We start from the raw sequence: 21,965 nt of genomic DNA, 5'->3' as shown, positions 1-21,965 counted from the left end.
TATGCTAAGTGTTGTGAATCTGAGAAATAGGCATTACTTCTTGACCTTTAAAAGAGTTCAGCAGGAGAGAAATAATAAACGATTATAAAGCAGAGAAGGAAATAAACATCTATCAAAGAAAGGTAACAAAAGGCTTTCATGGCAGGACTGTTAGCGGGCTCTGGTTCTGAGTAGTCAACTGGAATTAACCACAAAGATAAGGCTGAGATGACTTTGGGACACCAATATTAGTTCTACATAGATGAAAACACACACTGGGAGATGCAGGTAAAAAAAGTGGGATTAGTCAGGTGAGTAAGAGACCTGAGTTTGAGATCTTATCATTTATGTGCTAGGAAACCTTTCAATAGGAAAGAATATGATTACATGTGCAAATTAGAAAGGCTGAATGCTGTGCTTTAGCTGAGCAGAGATGCAGTAACTGGCAGCTGTGTGTGGGGATTGAGAATGAAAATATGAGCTGCTCAGAAAGGAACCAAGATTCTTCCTTACTGTGAAAAGGACTGTTCTCTTAGCATATAATAAGCACACACAAAACTGTACATTTCCATGATATTCCACCCTATTCATTTTGAAGTATACCCAGTTTGTTCAACTCTCTCATTCCCTTCCTTCCAACTAAAAAGAAAAAGTTTTCCCTTCCTCAGGTATTCACTTCTGCCAATTATTAAGCAATAGATGGGTTTGCGTTCTAATTTTATCCAATGAGTTGTAAGAGCAGTCTGCAGAGAGCTCCTGAGAGCGAGATCCAGGTAGCAGGGAGAGTTGTTTCCTCTCAAGACTAGTCAGTCTCGGTAAGACATAGTTATCTAGTGTCCTAAACTGCTATTAGATAAAAAGTATTCTCTGGTTCTTTATTTTTGCACAGTTAGAAGATACCTCCATGTGAGGAAGAGAACCTTCACCAGAAATGAAATTGGCTGGAACCAATTTGTGACCTAGATTTGTGACCTAGAACTGACAGAAAATAAATTTCTGTTGTTTATGATGACCCAAGATGGCTAATACAACTACCTTCTCTAGAAGAATTTAGAACTTAACAAATGACCAATGATTTATTTTATTTAAAATTAGTGTCATAAAACCACCATTTTACTCTTCTCAAATATTTGGTGAGTTAGCAATTTAGACAAGGCACTCTGAAGATGGCATATTTCAGCTCCAAGATGTCTGAGGGAAAGTTGGGAAGATTAGAAAAACTAGGGATGCTTCCAAAGGCTAGGCATGATTTGACTGGCTGGGGTGTGAAGAGCTGAATTGTGGTGGGCTTAGTCACTTATCATCAATCAGCCCCATCTAGGACTAAGGACCCCGGGACCTAAACTGGAGTCTCCAGGAGGCTTCTCACAGCATGGTGACTCAATTCATCTCTTTTAATTTTTGGCTGGTTGTGGGACTTGAACTCTGGGCCTGTGAGCTGTCCCTCAGCTCTTCAGCTCAAGACAAGTGCTCTACCACTTGAGCCACAGCCCCACTTCTGGTTTTCTGGTGGTTTATTGGAGATAAGTCTCATGGACTTTCCTGCCCAGCCTAGCTTTGAGCCATGATCCTCAGATCTTAGCCTCCTGAGTAGCTAGGATTAGAGGCATAAAAGCTATCAGCGCCCAGCTCATGGTGACTCAGTTTTAAAGGGATACTGACATAGGGAGTGTTTCTAGAGTGAGCATTACAACAGAATCTGAGATAGCCACTTCTGTGGTATTCTACAGAGTGTACTTAGCCTACCAAGATTCAAAGGGAAGCCATAGAGATTCCCACTACTGGGAGATGATAGGAGGGGCTAAAAAATTTCTACCTCCCTACCCTCCTTTATTTATTTATTTTTTGGGTCCTGTCATGGGGCCTGAACTTTGGGCCTAGGTGCTGTCCCTCAGCTCTTCAGCTCAAGGCTAGCACTTTACTACTTGAGCCACAGTGCTACTTACAGCTTTTTTCTTTTTGCTTATGTGGTGTTAAGGAATCGAACCCAGGGCCTCATGCATGCAAGGCAAGCGCTCTACCACTGAGCCACCTTTGCAGCCCCCTCCTTTATTTTTAAGCCGTGAAAATTTACTTTTGTTTGTTTGCTTGAGACAGGATCTCAATGTCATTCAGGCTGGCCTGGAACTCACTATGTAGACCAGATTTGGCCTTGAACTCTCATCTTGCTCTAGCTTGCCTAATGCTGGAATTACTATGCCATTAGTAATTAGTAAACTAATGGCATAGTACTATTACTATTAGTTTACTACTATTACTATTAGTCTACTACTATTACTATTACTGTTTGTCTACTTTTGAAGAGAATGCTCAGAGGAATAACTCGTTTTCTATGCTCCCTCTCAGTTAAGTTTCTAGTTATGGTAGTTGTACAGGACATAGAATAAGGCAGCCATGGGAGTGACACTGGTGAGGTGCAGGGGTGTGAAGGAGGACTCCCAAATTTTTGACTTGAAAAGTGACTGAATGGAAATGCTCTTTGTGAAGACAAAGAACAGAGGAGTGAAGGGAGACAGATCATATATCTAATCTTAAGATTAGAGTCAGAGATGCCCATGAGACCCCCCCCAAGTAGAAATTTTAACTAAGCAGCTAGTGAGCAAGAGTGATCTGTGATGGAGATAAAATGGGGACACACTGCATATGGACAGATGGTAATTGAAAGTTTGGGCTTTCTGAACATTCTGAAATGTTTCTTCTTGTTCTGTGATCACAATGATAGTCTATTAAACAATTTACATACTTCACAGTAATGTTTCATCTTTCAGGCAAATAAACTGCCTCTTAAGATGTTTTATTGTGAGAGCTGTCAGTGAGTGATGTACAAATTCAATTTCAATTTCCAGCAGAGACCCCCTGTAAACTGCAGTCTACTTAATCAAAAAAACCACTGTGCATAGTAAGCTTTCCCAGTCACCTGTATCTTCTGCCTCTCAGTGTCTGCAATGACCTGCACCTCATCACCTTTTCATGTTGAATCTAGTACTCCTATACTTGATTTCTAATATGTTTACTTCTAATATGCTGCTTTTGAAGCTCCTTCAAATAAGAACATTTTGAGGTTTAAAGAAACATTTAATATTGCTTTTTAAATGTGGTGTGTAGGTGTTTTGTTTTTTATTGCTTAAACCATATATATCTATCATAGATACCTTTGTGTATGTAGTGCATTTTGTAATGAAAAGAATCATTTTAAGCTACTCTCAATAGACTTCAAATCATAACAAGTATAATATTTTTAAAACATTTTTATTTGTAGCAAATGATTTAAGACTATTTATACTTTGTGAATCAAGGATGCTAGTAAAATTATAAGTATTAACATCACCAGTAACAGCATCTTCAGTTCTGGGCTTGTGAGTGATATAAGCTTGAACAGATGCCTAGCAAACAATAAAACATGACATGACATGTTTTATTAGCGCGTTAATATATGCCTTGGGTACAATGTGAGGGACAGGTTGTGAGTAAATGGACTGGTGAAATAGACCCCAGCGTATCTTAATATATTTATACAGCACTCACTTTCATTTTTAAACCTCTTAAAACACACTTTTTTTTTGTGGTTGTGGGGCTTGAACTCTGGGCCTGGGTGCAGTCCCTGAGCACTTCAGCTCAAGGCTAGTACTCTACCACTTGAGCCACAGAGTCACTTCCAGTTTTTCTGGTGGTTAATTAAAGATAAGGGTCTCATGGACTTTTCCTTCCCAGGCTGGCTTTGAACTGTAATCCTCAGATCTCAGCCTCCTGAATACCACTGGGGCCTGGCTCCACTTTCTTTTTGAAATAGCTTTCACACTCTGTCTCTCTGTCTCTCTCTCCACACACACCCACACACACCCACAGAGTTTTTTGTTTGTTTTTGGCTGGGGCTTAACCTCAGGGCCTGGGTTCTGTCTCTGAGCTTCTCTGTGCTCAAGGCTAGCACTTGACCACTTGAGCCACAGCACCACTTCCAGCTTTTTCTGAGTAGTTTACTGGAGGTAACAGTCTCATGGACTTTTTTTTGGCCAGTCTTGGGGCTTGAACTCAGAGCCTGGGTACTGACCCTGAGCTTCTTTGCTCAAGGCTAGCATTCTACCGCTTGAGCCACAGAGCCACTTCTGGCCTTTTCTGTTTATGTGGTATTGAGCAATCGAACCCAGGGCTTCATGCATGCTAGGCAAGCAATCTACAACTAAGCCACATTCTCAGCCTTCTCATGGACTTTTCTGCCTGGTTTGCTTTGAACCATGACCCTCAGATCTCAGCTTCCTGAGCACCTAGGATTACAGGAGTTAGCCACTGGTGCCCAGCACAATATATATGTAAAACAAATTGTTAAATATTTACTTACTTTTTTTTTTTGGCAGTTGTGGCTTTTTTTTGTAATTTAGTGTAGAGTCTCATAGACTTTCCTGCCTCAATTGGCTTTGAAATGCAATCCTCAGATCTCAGGCTGCTGAATAGCTAGGATTACAGTTATGAGCTACTGGCACTGACTGTAGAGTTTTCATTGTAATGGTTAATCTTGATGATCAGCTCAATTAGATTTCTAGGAGATGAGTAAAGCACATCTGGGTATGCATGTGAAAGGCATTTCTAGAAGGGACTAAGAGGGGAAAAGACCTGCCCTGAATGTGGGCAACACCAACCTGTAAAACTGTTCAAGGGGAGGAAAAAAAAGAAATTTTAGGGGCTGGAAAGGTGGCTCAGTGGTAGAGCGCTTGCCTTGCATGCCAGAGGCCCTGGGTTTGATTCCTCAGCACCACATAAGAAAAAAGCCGGAAGTGGCGCTATGGCTCAAGTGTTAGAGCGCTAGCCTTGAGCTGAAGAGCTGAGGGACAGTGTCCAGGCCCAGAGTTCAGGCCCCATGACCAGACCAAAAAAAAACAAAAAGAAATTTTACTGGTGAGGCATTCACACCCTTTGCTTCTAGTGTGAAATTCTAGCTATTCCAGTCTGAGGCAGGGGATGATGAACTTTAGGCCAGCTCAGGCTACATATGAGATCTCATCCCATAATGAATGAATAAATAAAATAAGAAAGGTGATAAATACTGGAATGGGACAAATGTAAAACAGGATGGCAATTTAAATTCAATCATATTAATAAAAATGTAACAAAAACAAATATTAAAAAGCAGAAACTGACAGGTTGGACAAGAGAGCAAGTTTCAACTAATATGCATGCAAGAAAACTCAATTCAAGGGGCTGGGAAGGTGGCTCAGTGTTAGAGCGCTTGCTTTGCATGCCTGAGGCCCTGGGTTTGATTCCTCAGCACCACATAAGCAAAAAGAAAAAAGCCGGAAGTGGCGTTGTGGCTCAAGTGGTAGAGTACTAGCCTTGAGTTGAAGAGCTGAGGGACAGCGCCCAGGCCCAGAGTTCAGGCCCCACAACCGGAACCTCCCCACCCAAAAAAGGAAACTCAATTCAAATACAAGAATAAGTAAAAACAAAAAAGAAATATTAAATACTATCCCCACAATCTCATTTTTCTCAAGATGCGTATATTCTCTGAAAAATCCTCTCATTTACTGGAACAGGGACAAGCCAGTTCCTGAGCAGAACCTCTGAAAGTGGGGAAGTGATGTGCTGTTTCTCTTCTCAGTACCAACTCAAGTCAGACACTGACTTTGCAAAGGACCTTGGTTAGATTCCGAAAACGGGAACAGGAGTTGGTAGCAAATAAACAATATATTATCAGAAAATAGGTTTGTTAGAGCCCCCTAAAGCCACCTCGAGGCTTGATGATTTGTATGGATGATTCATGGTACCCAACTTATAGCCCCAAATCACAGTTATGGTTTTAAAAAATTATAGCAAAACAATACAGAGCAAAACTAGTGTAAGTAAAAAGTCCCCTTGGATGAAGTCTAGGGGAACCAGGTAAAAGCTTTCTGGCATTTGTTCTTAAAAGAGTCACATTGGATGCTTAATTCTTCTACCAATGAGTTGTGAGAATATTCATGAAAAATAATGTAGCAGAGATGTTCATAGGTGACTCAGTGCTCAGGCTATTAGGGCTGGTCATGTAGACATTGTTTGTCTAGCATATATCATAATTCTAGACTTCCAGAAGGGAAGCAAGTGTTCAGCACAAATCACATTGTCTGCAGAAATAACACAGGTACTGTGAGCCACTTATCAGGTAGAAAATAAAGGAATATGCCAAAAATCCAAGCTCCCAGATGGGTCAACTTTACTAGCAGGCTTTTTGCATAGTTATCTTGAAAAATTTTTTTATTTTTGAGTCAAGAAACTAAATTTCAAAAAAAAAAAAAAAGAAACTCAATTTCAAGTGTCCCCGCCCCTCCTGTCCACTTTTGGGGTGACACTTCAGATCAAACCTAGGGCCTTGCACCTGCTAGGCAAACTCTAGTACTGAACTTTCTTCCCAGTACCTTATTTTTTTTCAAGCAAATAGCATGAAATAAAGAAAAATTATATATATATATATATATATATATACACATACATACATATAAATGTCAACAACAATATTATTTAGGTTTAAAAATGTATGCCAGGAGCTGGTGGTTCCCACCTATAATCCTAACTACTCAGGAGGCTGAGATCTGAGGATCATAGTTCCAAGCCAGCCCAGTCAGAAAAGTCCATGTTGTGAGACTCTTATCTCCAATTAACTACTCAAAAAAACAACAACAACAACAACAACAACAACAAATGGGGGCGGGGAATGTGGCTTAATGAGGAGTGCTTGCCTAGCAAGCATGAAGTTCTGGATTCAATTCCCCATATAAACAGAAAAAGCTAGAAGTGGCACTGTGGCTCAAGTGATAGAATGCTAGCCTTGAGCAAAAGAAGCTCAGGGACAGCGCCCAGGCCCTGAATTCAAGCCCCAGGACTGGTAAAAACAAAAAACAAAAACTCAAACCAAAACAAAACCCAGTAGTGGTGCTGTGGTTCAAAGTAGTAGAGCGCCTAGCTTTGAGCAAAAGAACAGTTCCCAGGCTTTGAGTTCAAGCCTCATAACAGACAAAAAAGAAAAAGAAAAAAAGTAAGCAAATGCCAGGTGCTGGTGGCTCATGCCTGTAATCCTAGTGTCTCAGGATGCTGAGATCTGGGGATTGTGATTCAAAGCCAGCTTGGGCACTGAAGTCTATGAGACTTATCGCCATTTAAAAGCCAAAAATAAAAAAATAAAATAGAATAAAAAAATTAACAAAAAATTAAAAAAGCTCAAGCAGAAAAGGTCAGATAAGTTGATGTTAGGAAAATGAACCCTAAGATATGTATTCAAATTTTTTTTTCTTTCATGTGATTGTTTCTAACACATTTATAAGGTTATTTCTTTGTTGCTTTGTATGTCCTTCCCCCAGGGTATAATCCCTGCTTTCACTGTATTTGATGTCAGTATAATTTGTGGAGGGGAAGGGAAAAAAACAAATCGTTTAAATAGGGATACAGGTGGACCCATTGCAACAATAAGATGTACAAGTTGTTATGTTGAAAACGAACTTTACAACTTTGGTGTGGGGGTGGGAAGATTGGGTAGGGGGCGGGGGGGGGGGGGATGGGAAGGGATGGGAAGGGGAAACAAAGGAGGAGGCTACAATGCTTGATAAGAAATGCACTCAATTATCTTGCCCATATAATTGTAACCCCCCTGTACAGTATTTTCACAATAAAAAATAAAATTAAAAAAGCTGCAAGTGGGACGATAGCTCAAATAGTAGAGTACAAAAGCTCAGGGACAATACCTAGGCCTTGAGTTCAAGCCCAAGGACTGGGGAAAAAAATTTTTTAAATTGGTGGAATGTTTAAGAAAATTATATTAGGGCTGGGAAGATGGCTCAGTGGTTGAGCGCTTGCCTTGCATGCCTGAGGCCCTGGGTTCGGTTCCTCAGCACCACATAAGCAAAAAGAAAAAAGCTGGAAGTGGTGCTGTGGCTCAAGTGGTAGAGCGCTAGCCTTGAGCTGAAGAGCTGAGGGACAGCGCCCAAGCCCAGAGTTCAGGCCCCACGACCGGACCCAAAAAAAAAAAAAAAAAAAGAAAATTATATTACAGAAATGTAAAGAAACAATCATTAAAATTATATTTCTCAAAATGTAATGACAACAAAGATAATAAAGATACTAAATTATATATTATATATGGGTGAAATAGAGTGAAAATTAGAAAGAAGTATATTAGAATATAATCATAATTGATTTCTTTAGGACAGTTACATCAAAATAACTTATTTCCCTCTTTGGCTTTTAAATTCTTATTTAATGGTCACAAACTTTTCTTATCAGATAGCAAACTATAATAATAAGACATTGTATTTAAGAGCTTTTAAATATATAGGTCTGTAGATCCAAAGTCAGATTTTTTAAAATATAAAGTAGTGAGTAGAGTGATAAGCAGAACTTAGCCTAGGAGACCGAGAAAGGCAAATGACCATTAAAATGAAGAGTTTGCTATCTAATATGCTTCGTTCTTCAATTAGATAGTACCAAAAATACATGGAGGTTTTCTTACAAACACTAACAAAGCAAAATGCCTTTTTTTTTTTTTTGCCAGTCCTGTGGCTTGAACTCAGTCAGGGCTTGGCCCTGTCCCTGAGCTTTTTTTGCTCAAGGATAGCACTTCATCACATGAGCCACAGTGCCAGTTCTGTTTTTGTTTTCTGTTTATGTGGTACTGAGGAATCGAACCTAGGGCTTCATGCATGCTAGGCAAGCACTCTACCACTAAGTCACATTCCCAGCCAGTGCTTAATTTTTTACAATGAAATGATTCACATACAAGGTAAATGCAAAACATTAAAAAAACTATTTTTCAATAGGTAGAACAAAGGATGAATTGCCTAAGTTACTTTGCATGTTTCCTTAATCAAAAGTTACCCACAATATGTTAAGTATTAGTAATTTAAATCATATACATTTTTTATCACTTTAAGGAGAATTAGGTATTTAGAAACTTCTTTAGGGAAAGTTATTTCTGATGTATTGAATTCCAGGTACCTTGTCTGCTTTAATGCATGCACACTAGTCACAAAGATATACCCCACAAAAGCTAGTTTCCTGCTACCTGATTTGCCATCACTGCATTAAATTGCCATATAGAAAACAGACCACTTTTATATCCTCTTATCCCTAGAGGGAAGAAATGGTTTCCAGCTTATTTTAAATCACAAAGCAATTCTTTTGTGTGCGGAACTGGCCAAAAGCTATGGAGGTTGCACAAGGGAGAAGCACAGGGTACATGGCTTCTCACATGACCCCCACTTGTATCTGTTCCCAGTCTTGCCAGAACAAGAGAATCTAGAAGGCATGCCATATGATGCAGAGCTCACTGTGTGCCTCTAGAGGTGATTTTTGGGCTAAATTAGAAAAACTAAATTCTGAAAAGCCATTGCAATAGCAAGCACATTCAGAAAAAAAGAACAAGAGAGGGGGAAGAATATTTTTGGTCAGGAAGGGAAATGTGGTTAACCTAAATTGGACTTCGGGTACAAAAGGCGGCAGCAAGAAGCACTCCCACTGCTATGGTTCAACTATGCATTTTTGTGTCCATTATTAAAAGGAAATACTAGTGGGACATAGAGGGGGTAAGACTGATCAAAGCATATTATATGCATGTCAAAATGAGCCCTTTTGTACACCTAAGCAATGCTAATAAAAGTGTGTGTGTGTGTGTGTGTGAGAGAGAGAGAGAGAGAGAGAGAAAGGAACTGCTCTTTAATGGTTCAGCTATATTCTGAAACCTACATGCTTGAAAAAACAAAAACAAAAAAACAACTCTCAAGTGCTTCAAATGCTGTTTGGGGAGGTGGTGGAGAAAGAGGCCAGATGAACAAAGCATCGTGACAGATTCTTTTGGGTCAAACTTACTGGCTAAGGAGAAAGTCAACAACCGGTGCTTGATCAGTTGGTTCTAGTCTGATCAACAGTCCTTTTAAGTCTTTGTTGCTTCCTTTTTGCTTTAAGAAAGAAACAGATTATACTGAAAAAACAAAGAGCAAAAACAAAACAAAACAAAAAACACATTGGCTGGGCACTGGTGGCTCATGCCTGTAATCCCAGCTACTCAGGTCAGGAGGCTGAGATCTGAGGATTGTGGTTCAAAGCTAGTCCGGGTAGGAAAGTCCATGAGACTCTTATCTCCAACTGACACCAGAAAACAGGAAGTAGTTCAGTGGCTCAAGTGGTAGGGTGCTCAGCTTGAGTTGAAGAGTTCTGGGACAGTGCCCAGGCCCAGAGTTCAAGCTCCACCACCAGGAAAATAAACAAAAAAACACACCCCCACCCCCCCCCAAAGTGAAGCTAGTTCAAATGGTGGAATGATAACTTGAGCAAAAGAGATCAGGGATAGTGCCAAGGCCCTGAGATCCTCCTTTGTTTCCCCTTCCCATCCCTTCCCATCCCTTCCCATCCTACCCCCCCCCCCCCCCCAAAACCCCCCCCCCACCGCAAAAAAAACAAATCACATAGGACTTGCAGTAAAAAAATCTCCAACTAGCACCAGAAAACTGAAAGTGGCACTGTGGCTCAAGTGGTAGAGCAGTTAAAGAGCTCAGGGATAGCACCTAGGCCCAGAGTTCAAACCCCATGACTAACAAAAAAATAATTTTTTTGACATTATGCTTTCCTGCCATTTCTCTTCTGAATTTCATATTTTTCCTGTATAAAATGGAAAGGTACTAGAAAGTAAGGTACTAGAAAGTACTATGTAAGCATATATGACTGTTATTGCTATTAGGTTTGCTTTCTACATAAGAAGTATGTAATAAATGTTCACCAAGTTATTCATAAACTAGGCTAATATAGAAGACAGATGTAAGAACAGGTAACACTTTCACTTTAAAATATTGCATAAATACATCACTGTAACCATCATATGGTAGGTATATCAAGTAAGATAGAAAAACAGAATAAGAGGCTGGGTTGAATTATGGTCTTAAGTTCATATTCTAGTTAACAGAATGTGTGACACTGGAAAAATTATTTGATTCCTTCCTTCGTTCCTCCCTTCCTTCCCTCCCTCCCTCTTCTTTCTTTTCTTTCTTTCTTTCTCTCTCTCTCTTTCCTTTCTTCCTTTCTCTCTTTTTTCCCTTTTTTTTGCATGTGCTATCACTCCTGACCCATTTATCATTAAACCTTAGTTTTTGCATATGTAAAGTGGGAATAGTAATAGTACTATCTACCTCTCAAGGTTTTTTGTGACGATTAAATGAAGAAATACAGGGAAATCATTTCCTTAGTGATATTTGCTTTGCTATCACCTTTATCTTATTGTATTAATGGTGATTTTTTTTTTGGTGCCAGTCCTGGGGCTTGAACTCAGGGCCCGGGCAATGTCCCTGAGTTTTTCTAATCAAGGCTATCAGCACTCTCACACTTGAGCTACAGCTCCACTTCTGGCCTTTTTGGTGCTAACTGGAGATAAGAGTCTCATGAACTTTCCTGTCTGGGATAGTTTCAAAGCATAATCTTCAGATCTCAGCCCTGAGTTACTAGGATTACAGGCATGAGCCACTGGTCCCAAGCTATAAGGTAACTTTCTATGAGTGGATCTAGATTGGAAGTGATTCTTTTTTACAATTTTATAGTAGGGAATTAAACTTGTCTTTAAAAAAATTCTGTTAGGTGAGTCCACTATGGTCTTACATCTAGGTCCTTTATCATAAAGTCCCCATATACCAATATGCTAATTAAGTGAGGTTAGATATACCTCTTGAGAACTGTGGTTCCCTGACCCAAATGTTAACAGATGCCCAAGGTACACTTCTTCATATTTCACTAGCCGCACTATGAGCCATCCAAAATCCCTGGATTATATTTAAAAATATTTTTTCATGACCCATGTTTCACTTCTACTAAAATTTGTCTTCTTTTTCAACTGAAAGTGTTAATGCTTAAGATGTGCATACATGCATACTTTTTCTAATTTGCAGTGAGTGAAATCTTGCTAATACAGAAGCTAAAAAAGTTAGAATAATGAAACACTGGGAGAAGAGTCCCTTATAATAGTGTACACCATGGCAAATGATGGTGTGGTCAATGAAGCAATTACTTCACATCTAATCTCCTGCTGAAATGAAATAGCTGCATTTTAAGGAAGTAAAACCTAACCTTCCCTGAGATGACCTGTTAAATGAGTCAAAACGCCTTAATTCTGGACCTATAAAATTAATCAAAATAATCCAACTGTGCAACTGTCCTACTTATTACAGAGAATCTAATGATTCTGCATCTTGAATATTTTAGATATTTTGCTCCCACTTTTTTGATAGCCATGTTCTTGGGCTCATGGTCTGTTCTTCTTGAACCCTGAAGTTCCTTTCCTCTGGGAGAATTCTGTGCCCAGATCCCCAGCCCGAGCTGGTCCTCCAGTCTGCCTGCCTTGTGACAGTGCTACCTGCCAGCCAGAAGCATCAATGTTTCTAGTGAGCTGATGCAGACTGTGAATCCAGCCAGAGGATGAGAGGTTGTTTTAATTGGCTAAATCTGCTATGTACTAAGCGTATGGCCATGAATTTGTAGCCAAAACACTAATCTAAAATAAAAAAAAAGTCACGTACAGTTTAAATACAAAACAAGAATGACATTTTTGTTCACCAATTCTTGTTTTGCCACAAGTGCTTCTAACTTTTTAACAAGAATCCCAAAATTCTTTACCTTGGCAGAAGTAGGCTTTTCCTGGTATACTCCATGTACCAAATCCATCAGAGCACTTGCTATAAGTTCTGCAACCTAAAGTAAACAAACAAATAAATAAATGCAATTATAAATTTATTCCATTTTTACCTTAGAATGCTTCAGGAGGTTTATTAGTAGCAAGACAGGGTTTGTTCTTGGCAGAAATATTGGAGTTACATGCAAAAATCTTGGCAAATTGTATTGCCCACCTGGATATTAAAGCTGTGATCTAATTTTTTTCAGTCATAATTTAATCAGAAGAAATCTTATGAGGGCTGGGATGTAGCTCAGTGACAAAGCACTTGCCTAGCAAGTGCAACGTCCTGGGTTCGATCCCCAGTACCAAAAAAGAAAAGACAAAAAAAAATACAGTTAAAAAAAAAACCCAAACAAACAAAAAAAACCAACCCTGGGGCAGGGAAGGTGGCTTAGTGGTAGAGCGCTTGCCTTGCATGCCTGAGGCCCTGGGTTTGATTCCTCAGCACCACATAAGCAAAAAGAAAAAAGCCAGAAGTAGCACTGTGGTTCAAGTGGTAGAGCGCTAGCCTTGAGCTGAAGAGCTGAGGGACAGCGCCCAGGCCCAGAGTTCAGGCCCCACGACTGGACCCCCCCCACCAAAAAAAAAGAAATCTATGAGCATAACATTTAACTATATAGCATTAATATGAAAACCCAGGAAGAACCATTTGAACATAAGTTTCAGTTTCAGATAATGAATGAAATATCAACTCAATTTATTTTCTATATGTTTATTTCTGTCAAGTGGATATTTCTTCAGATTCCCATTCTGGGAGCCATCACAATGCTAATTTTTGTATGTAAAATTGCAAGAGAATGGTTAATTTTTCAAATATGTTCATTTGTTTGTATTTAAAATACAATAAAGGTATATTTGATGTATGGGGCCTGAGTCAAATGTACCATAAACACTGAAAGATTTTACGTAACAGCTATATTGAGATTGTATTAATCAAATTTGTATTATTTTCAGTGTTCAGACTATTAAAAAAAACTCAAGCAAATTCAAAAGCTTTGAACTTACTTCAGAATGTAAAACAAGCAGAAAAACAGTAAATGGCCTCTTTGGAATTATTGCAGAATTTGCAGTTATTTGTACAAAGCATCTTAATTGAAGAGGATAAAATGGTGTATTAATGATACTGTTCAATGCAGCTATTTCAAGTTCAAATTCCTCAAGGCAACCCCACCAGCTTCTTATAAAGTCGTAATATCTAGCACATTTAGCTTTCTGCATTATGCAGTCCTGTATCAAATTTCCACTCTTTGTTTCCTAAAATTTAGCTCAGTTTTGATTGAATTAAAGGATTTTATTTCAGCTTTTATCATTCTTGTAATTGAAGACATTATCAAGTCAAAAGATAGACTCAAACAGCAAGATACTTTAATCTGAGGTATGCTTTATTTAATAAACATTTTTCTTAGAGGCCAATTACATTAATTTGTAAAAAGCTTGTTTTAAAATTTTAACTCATGAGCATTTATCTCTAGTTTTTAATTTGTATTCATACTGTGTAAATAACAGAGACCTGCTGATAGGGAAATTTTGCTGACTAAACACATATTTTTTTCTAGTTCTGTAGATGGATTAATTTGTAAGACCCTATCAAAGTCTTTTAAAAAAATCATATTGTCCTCTAAGTAACTAAATACCTAAGAAATATTGTGGCAACATGAGCTGCAGAGGAACTGGAAGGACAATGATCCTACAGTATTACCAGATGTGTTGAGTTATTTAAGTGGGGAAGAGAGAGATGAATGGATTTTTCCCCCTGAAGGTATCAGATAAGCCCTATTCCCAAATCCAAAAGGATTGAATATCACCAATAGGTCTATGAAAGACTGTAACTAAATGCTCAGCATCAGATTGGATTACAGTTTATACAAGCAACATCCCAAGATCCCCCTGATGGCTGGACACATAATACAAGCCAATCACTCACTAAGAAATGTTATGGTTTTTGAAACAGTTTAAGCTCTGAGACCAGCACACGGATAATATGGAAAGGGATTTACAAAGAGAAAGTCCAACACAAAATGTCAAAAAGATGGTATGAACTTTTAACAGCAGATCTAGCTCTGGATAAGCAGAGTGCTCCTTCTCTGAAATTCCAGGCCAGACAGAAGCAACAAAAACATTTTGTTCTCTGACTTTTTCTCTTAATCGAAGTAGCAATCTGACTTAGAAGTTCATAATTTATAAATGACTTGTACTTATAAGTGGCCATACTTCAGAATACACCCCCTTGGTCATTGACAACCATAAAGGACAAAGATCTGGATTTCTTTATATTAACAAACTAAAGAAAGAAAGAGATGATGGATAAAAAGGCATAGTCTATGAGAGTTAGATGTATCCTGGCTAGGGTGAATTGCCCTGTACACACATAAATTGCTTTCCATTGTCATGCTTAAAATGTTTATTAAGTTTAAAAACTATGAAAACTATGGTTTAAAATTTTAAAGCTGTTATGTCTAATAGCCCACCTAAACTGCTAGAAAAGAAGTCCTAGTTCAGTGTAAAGAGAGATATCATCCTCCTTTAAAATTATAAACATTTCTAGAATGAACACAGGGCTACCTGCCATGTGTAATTTAGGAAATCATGTAATGATTTTAGTTAGTAAGTTAATTAATTAATTTAGTACCAGCACTGGAGCCTGACTTCAGTACCTCATGCTTGCATGGCTTTTTTTGCTCAAGGCTGGAGCTCTACCACTTGAGCCACATCTTAATTTCTAATCTGATCTTTTTTATTACTTGGTTTATTACCCTAGACATTCGCTTATTTGGATAACTGTGGTAGTTAAATTAAGAAAAGCATTTGCAAATGCCAGGTGCTGGTGGCTCACACCTGTAATACTAACCACTCAGGAAGTTGAGATGTGAAGATCATGGTTCGATGCCAGCCAAGCAAAACTCTTATCTCCAATTAACCACCAGAAAACTGGAAGTGGAGCTGTGGCACAAATAGGAAGAACGCTAGCCTTGAGAAAAAGAGCTCAACAACAGGGCCCCGGGCCCGAGTGCAAGCCTCACAATCAACAAAAAACAAAAAAAGCATTAGTTTAATAACATATCCCCATTTCAGACTGTTTTACATTTTTAAAATTAGAATATACTAATTGTACAAGGGGATTTCATTGTGATACCTCTATATATCTAGGATTGCAGGCATGAGTCACCAGCTCCTGGCAGTATTTAAAACAAAAAAAGGTCAATCTATGAATTTATATACAAAGAGAAAACAAATCTGCAAGAAACAACAAAATCATGGTAGTGTATGTGACAGATTATATGTATGCGTGTGAACAAATATTACATATGTGTGAATATATATTTATTTATATATGTATGTATTCCTTCCCCATTCTCCAGTACCCAGGTTTGAGCTCAAAGGCTTTCATTTGCTCGGCTTGCTTGCTTGCCTGGTGCTCTACTAGGCCTTCAAATTTTTTGCTGGGGATGGATTTTTATTCTGGAGATGTAAACTTTTTAGCCTAGGCTGGTTTCAAATCTCCCTCTGGATTTCAGCTTCCTGAGTAGTTAAACAAGTGGTGCTCAGGGCTGTGAAGGTGGCTCAGTGGTAAGAGCACTTGCTTTGCATGCCTGAGGCCCTGGGTTCGATTCCCAACACCACATAAGCAAAAAGAAAAAAGCCGGAGGTGGTGCTGTGGCTCAAGTGGTAGAGCACTAGCCTTGAGCTGAAGAGCTGAGGGACAGCACTCAGGCCCAGAGTTCAGGCCCCACGACTGGACCCCCAAAAAACAACAACAACAACAACGAAAAACAACTGGTGCTCAGCTGACTCTGGACTTTTTTTTTTTATTACTTCAGTTGGGCTTGAACCCAGGGTCTGGGTGTTATCCCTGAGCAATTCTGCTCAAGGCTAGCACTCTACTACTTTGAGCCACAGTGTCATTTTGGTTTTCTGGTGGTTAACTGGAGATAAGAGTGCTGGGGCTTGCTTTGAACCTGTATCCACAGATCTGGTTTCAAATCTGTTTCCCCTGGATTTCAGCTTCCTGAGTGGCTAGGATTACAGAAGAGAGCCACCAGTGTCTGGCATCTGGATTATTTCTAATGAACATTTATTTTCCAACTTTCTTAATTGTTTACATTTCTATTACATCTGCTTAAATATATGCCATGTGTTTTACCTTTTCTTCCCTGGGAAATGGAGCAGGACATTCTATTTTTAGTCTTAGAGAGGCTTCAAAAGCCAAGCTATGTCCACATACTGATTTATAGAGTATAGTTTTTGTATTACCAAAAATAAGATCAGTAAGTGGTAATAAGTATTCTGTGTAGACAAGTCATGACTTTTTCAATAACTGTGATCCAGGAATACTATCAGTTAAACGCATCTGATGGACAAGATTCAAGAGTGCTATAGATGTTTACCCATCTAGATCAGCAGAGACTGAGCAAAAGAGTGCCCACCCCAATCCAGACGTAAAATACAACTAAAGCCTTAGGAAAAAAAATTACAAGGCAATATGGTTCCATGAGGCTCAATTCAGTTTAAGCTGGGTTGATGTAATAAGGTGGTATAGTTTAACTCATTTTAAAGAGGCTGCTGCATAACTCAAGTTGCTTGATATATATAGTGGAGCCCATTATAGATTTATAATCCAAAAATTTACTCTTGAAAGGTTATTTTAGTGACAGTTTTTCCTACAGTGTAGAATACCAAAACAATGTAGCATCACCGATGTTTAGAAGGTAAACACATGGAGCATGTCAAGTTTTGTCTAGTCTTAACAGCTGCCAATTGAGGAAACAGTCATGGGTGCACGCACATCTGCAGTGTTGGGGCATTAATTCCACACAAATTTATGGCACTTCCCTCACCACCATGAATAGATAGCAACATATGAAGCAGTAAACAGGAGCAAAGGTAAAAGCACTCTTAGGGAAGAATAAATTTTAATTTACCTCTTGGGAGGTATAAAAGACAGATTCAGCATAAATGTCTGTTCAAAGAGCTCTGGCATTTGAACGTGTCAAGATTTATTTATTTAAGCTTTTAAAATATAATTTTATTGTTATTACTAAGGTATATATAGAGTCAAGATTTATTGTAAAGCCACAAACATCTTTATTATCCAGAAAGTATCTTACAGAAAAATACTTGTAGAGACAGAAGAAGCTAAGTAGGATGTGAGTGGTAAATCAGAACAGTCAATGTCTCTCATTAAGTCCTCTTTGCACAAAGCACAGTGTTTAAGAGATGCAAATATAGGCTGGGAATGTGGCTTAGTGGTAGAGTGCTTGCCTAATGAAACCCTCCATACGATTCTTCAGTACCACATAAACAGCAAAAGCTGGAAGTGGTACTGTGGTTAAAGTGGTAGAGCGCTAGCCTTGAGCAAAAGAAGCTCAGGGACAGTGCTTAGATACTGAGTTCAAGTCTCAGGACTGGCACAAAAAAAAAAAAGAGGAGCGAGAGTGAGATGCAAGTATAGATGAAAATGAAAGATGTACATTTACCAAGAAAAGCCAGACTGGGACTGAATGAGGAGTAGTGCCCTCCTGTAGAGACCAATAATAATATCTAACATTTGTAAGGCACTTTATCATTTATAAGCTGGGTTTAAGCAAACCATCTCGTTCCAAGTGGATTCAGTTCCCAGTGTTCAACCAGAGCTTCCAGGTTGGCAGCCTCAGTGCAGTGGTGACCTCTGAAGAACATGGGAGCAGTAACAGTGGCCAAATAAGGGGAAATCTACTCAGCTGCCACCTGGGCACCAATAGCCCAGATGAGCCTGTCTCTGCATATTAATATAAATGAGTAGCTTTGATAAAGCCATAGGTAAAGTCTATCAAAGAAGACTCTCCATTCCTTCCTAGCAGATTATGACTAGGTTTAATGATGACAATGATGAAAGATCTATTGCAATAAACACACCACGACTCAGAGGAGCTCTGGAGGAAGCATCTCATTCAGCTGTTTGAAGGGAGCCTTTTCAATGCTGCCAAATGTATGAGGCCTTGCTTATTTGTGGGAGGGATGACAATCTGTTCTACTGAGCTGGAAGTTCTTTCTGGCTAAGCCAGATAGCAGAGAGAAATGGCATTACCAATAGGACAGGTGCAGCATAAACTAAGCAAATTGATAATCTTAATTTTTAATTTAGAACAGCTGATACATTGGTTTAAACTACTGGTAACTTTGTCATAAAATGGTTTCAGAACAATGAATAAACTAAAGTACAAAATTACAACTGACACAACTTGAAAGAAATAGGTTCACAAGATCAGGAAAATAGTTGAAGTATAAAGTGTTAAGATTTAATTTTATTTGATATTTTATGCAATTTTATATTGTTTGTAATTGAAGCACCCCCTTGGGCTGTGGATGTTTATGCTTGTGATCCTAGCTACTCAAGAGGCTAAGATCTGAGGATTGTGGTTAGAAACTAGCCTGGAGAGACAAATTGGAAAGACTCGTATCTCTAGCCAAAAGGTGAAAATTAAGGTGTGGCTCAAGTGGTAGAATGACAGCTTTGAGTAGAAAAAGCCAAATAGGAGCATGAGGATCTAAGTTCAATCTCCAGAATTGGCACATAAACACACAAATAATCTTTGGGGCAGTGCATGCTACTCAAGTGGTAAAGTATCTGTCTGGTAAGCACAAGGTCCTGAGTTCAAACTCAAGTAACACACACATTTATACATGTAGTTGGAATTGACTGCAGTCAATTTGATTCCTTGAATCAAATAAGTGATACTGGAGTCAAATTCTTCAAATTATGGAAATCTACTCTTGGATATTTTTCATGTGCATGCTAAGCACATACTATATCACTAAGCTATACCCTTAGTCCTACCTACATTGGCACTAATTCCGCCCCCCCCCCTTTTTTTCTTACTCTATCTCAGGCTAGCCTTGAACCTTCTAATATAGCCTAGGCTAGTCTTGAAGTTGCAATCCTCCTGCTTCAGTTTCCTGAATGCTGGAATTATAGTCATATACAATATACCTGGCTATATGTAGCTTTTATTTTTATTTTATTTATTTTTTTTGGGTCTGGTCGTGGGGTCTGAACTCTGGGCCTGGGCGCTGTCCCTCAGCTTTTCAGCTGAAGGCTAGCACTCTACCACTTGAGCCACAGCGCCACTTCCGGCTTTTTTCTTTTTTGCTTATGTGGTGCTGTGGAATCGAACCCAGGGCTTCTGGCATGCAAGGCAAGCGCTCTACCACTGAGCCACCTTCCCAGCCCTATATATAGCTTTTAAATAGCTCCATTGCTTAGGACAGTACAGACAAATTTTTAGTGAGCTATCAATAGCATACTGAAATTAATGGTATAAATTATAGCTATTTCAAAATAAATGTGAACAGTTATCACTTTGTTTAATCACTAGGCTCAAAATTTGATAGTTTTTTTTTTTTTTTTTTAGGTTGTAGGTCTTGAACTCTGGGCCTGGGCACTGTCCCTGAGCTCTTTAGCTCAAGGCGAACGCTCTACCACTTGGGCCACACTTCTGGTTTTGTGGTGGCTAATTGGAGGTAAGAATCTCACAGACTTTCCTGTCTGGGCTGGCTTTGAACCACGATCCTCAGATCTCAGCCACCTGAGTAGCCAGGATTATAGGTATGAGCCACTGGCACCTAGTTTTTAAGGTACTTGAACAAATGATGCAATTTAAGTGTGGAATATGCTTTAGATTGCTGAAATATACATGGAACTCTTTTTATCTCTGACAAGGACTAAAGGTCTTGGTTTTTATATTACATTCCCTTTTTTTTCCTTTCCTTTTATTTGTGGTGAGTGGGGTTTGATCTCAGTTCTCCAAAGTCATGAGGCAGTAAGCCATGCCTCATGCCTACATTTTAAATTTTATTAAAAGTATTTTCAAATACATTGCTTGTATTCACTTATGATTCTATTTTATGTCAGAATCTGGTTCTATGTTGTACATATAGATGTTTTCTTACATTTCTTAGAGTTGCAGACTATGAGATAAATAGATGTGATGGTGCTTGATCTCATAGGTGATGTAATGAAAAAAAGTTGCTTTTGCTCATTAGATAATTCTCTAAGATGCTTCATGAGCCTTTTGGTATTTGTACTAAAACATTTATTTCAGTATTTAATGTACTATAAATTCCAGAATAATTACATGCTTCCTTACTGGTTTGTTAGTTTTCTATTTGGGTTTTTCAAGCCAAATTGTCTGAATTTAGGCAATAATAATAATAATAAATGGCTCTACCATTTATTCATAGCATTACTTCAGGGAACCTACCCTTTTCTTGTGCCTCAGGAGACACTAAATAGGTTAACTCATATAATATAATGAAAACAGTTCTTTCCTAGCTAGTAGGGTAGGAATGAGTATGAAGCCAGCTTGGGTTATATAGTGAGACTTAGATTCAGCAAACAAACCAGTTCCTACTATTTAGTAGGTACTCAAATTATGTTATTTAAAAAATATTTGGTAGTAATTTTGAGAAAACTTTTCTATGCTATTGACCTGAACTTAGAATTCTGAGAGATAGAGTAAGTGGGTGTATGTTAAATGACAATGAAACTAAAGAAAGAAAATAAACCAAGGCTAGTCACTTTAGTGTTCCTTCCAATTTGTAACACTATGTCATCTGTAGGAGTATAACATAGGTTAAGTGACATATTGTTCAACACATCAAAAAAATAAAGTGATCACAAGAGCATAGCTGAAATTGCTATTAGTAATAAAACACATGATCTAGTATTCTAAGCAGAGAAACTGTCATTAAAAACTGAATATTGAGCCTAGTGTGGGAGCACCTGGAAGATTGAGGCAGGAGGTCTTAAGTTTGAAGCCAGCTTATATACTGAGACTGCCTCAATGTGCTCTCTCTTTCTGTGTCTATCTGTTTCTCTCACCAAAGAAACAAAGCAACTAACCGAGCAATAACTAGGCATTCAATGCTTCACGTTTCCCTGATTTCTGGCTGACTTACCTTACTATGTACAGTGAAAATGGCCCAGAACAAAGATAATTAAACCATTCTGTAAATGAAAGCAGATAATTTAACTCATTTTCCAAAATGTTTAAAAAGAAACTTCATTGGCCCAGCCATATTTCCTAACAAACCCACTTTAATGTCTACACAGTTTACAATATCAGAAATGACCTGAGGGTCAGGCATTTGTCAGTTAATGACCTGTTGGGCTAATCGCCTTTAGCTTTGCCCTGGGCATACAAGTCCTCCAGTAGGTCATTAGCTGCCAGAAAATGCTCCCCCCATTCACTATTGCTAAATAAATAAAATTTGCTCCCAGGCTCAAGATCTATAAGCAACTTTGGCTTGCAGTGAATGTTTTCCTTGAGTATTTACAACTCTA

At 38.6% G+C, this 21,965-nt stretch overlaps 1 protein-coding gene across 1 annotated transcript in view; it reads right to left on the bottom strand.

Moving 5' to 3' along the window:
- Pdss2 (prenyl (decaprenyl) diphosphate synthase, subunit 2) overlaps positions 1–21,965 on the bottom strand; it is a 202,156-nt gene that overhangs the window by 54,076 nt on the left and 126,115 nt on the right. The window contains exon 4 of the mRNA XM_013022451.1: positions 12,589–12,663. Coding sequence (XP_012877905.1) covers positions 12,589–12,663 — 75 coding nt within the window. The remainder of the gene's footprint in view (positions 1–12,588; positions 12,664–21,965) is intronic.

This window comes from Dipodomys ordii, unplaced genomic scaffold, assembly GCF_000151885.1.
Source record: "Dipodomys ordii isolate 6190 unplaced genomic scaffold, Dord_2.0 Scaffold62, whole genome shotgun sequence".
Taxonomy (NCBI): domain Eukaryota; kingdom Metazoa; phylum Chordata; class Mammalia; order Rodentia; family Heteromyidae; genus Dipodomys; species Dipodomys ordii.
The sequence above is the reverse complement of the archived record's forward strand: the minus strand, read 5'-3'. Positions and strand labels throughout refer to the sequence as shown.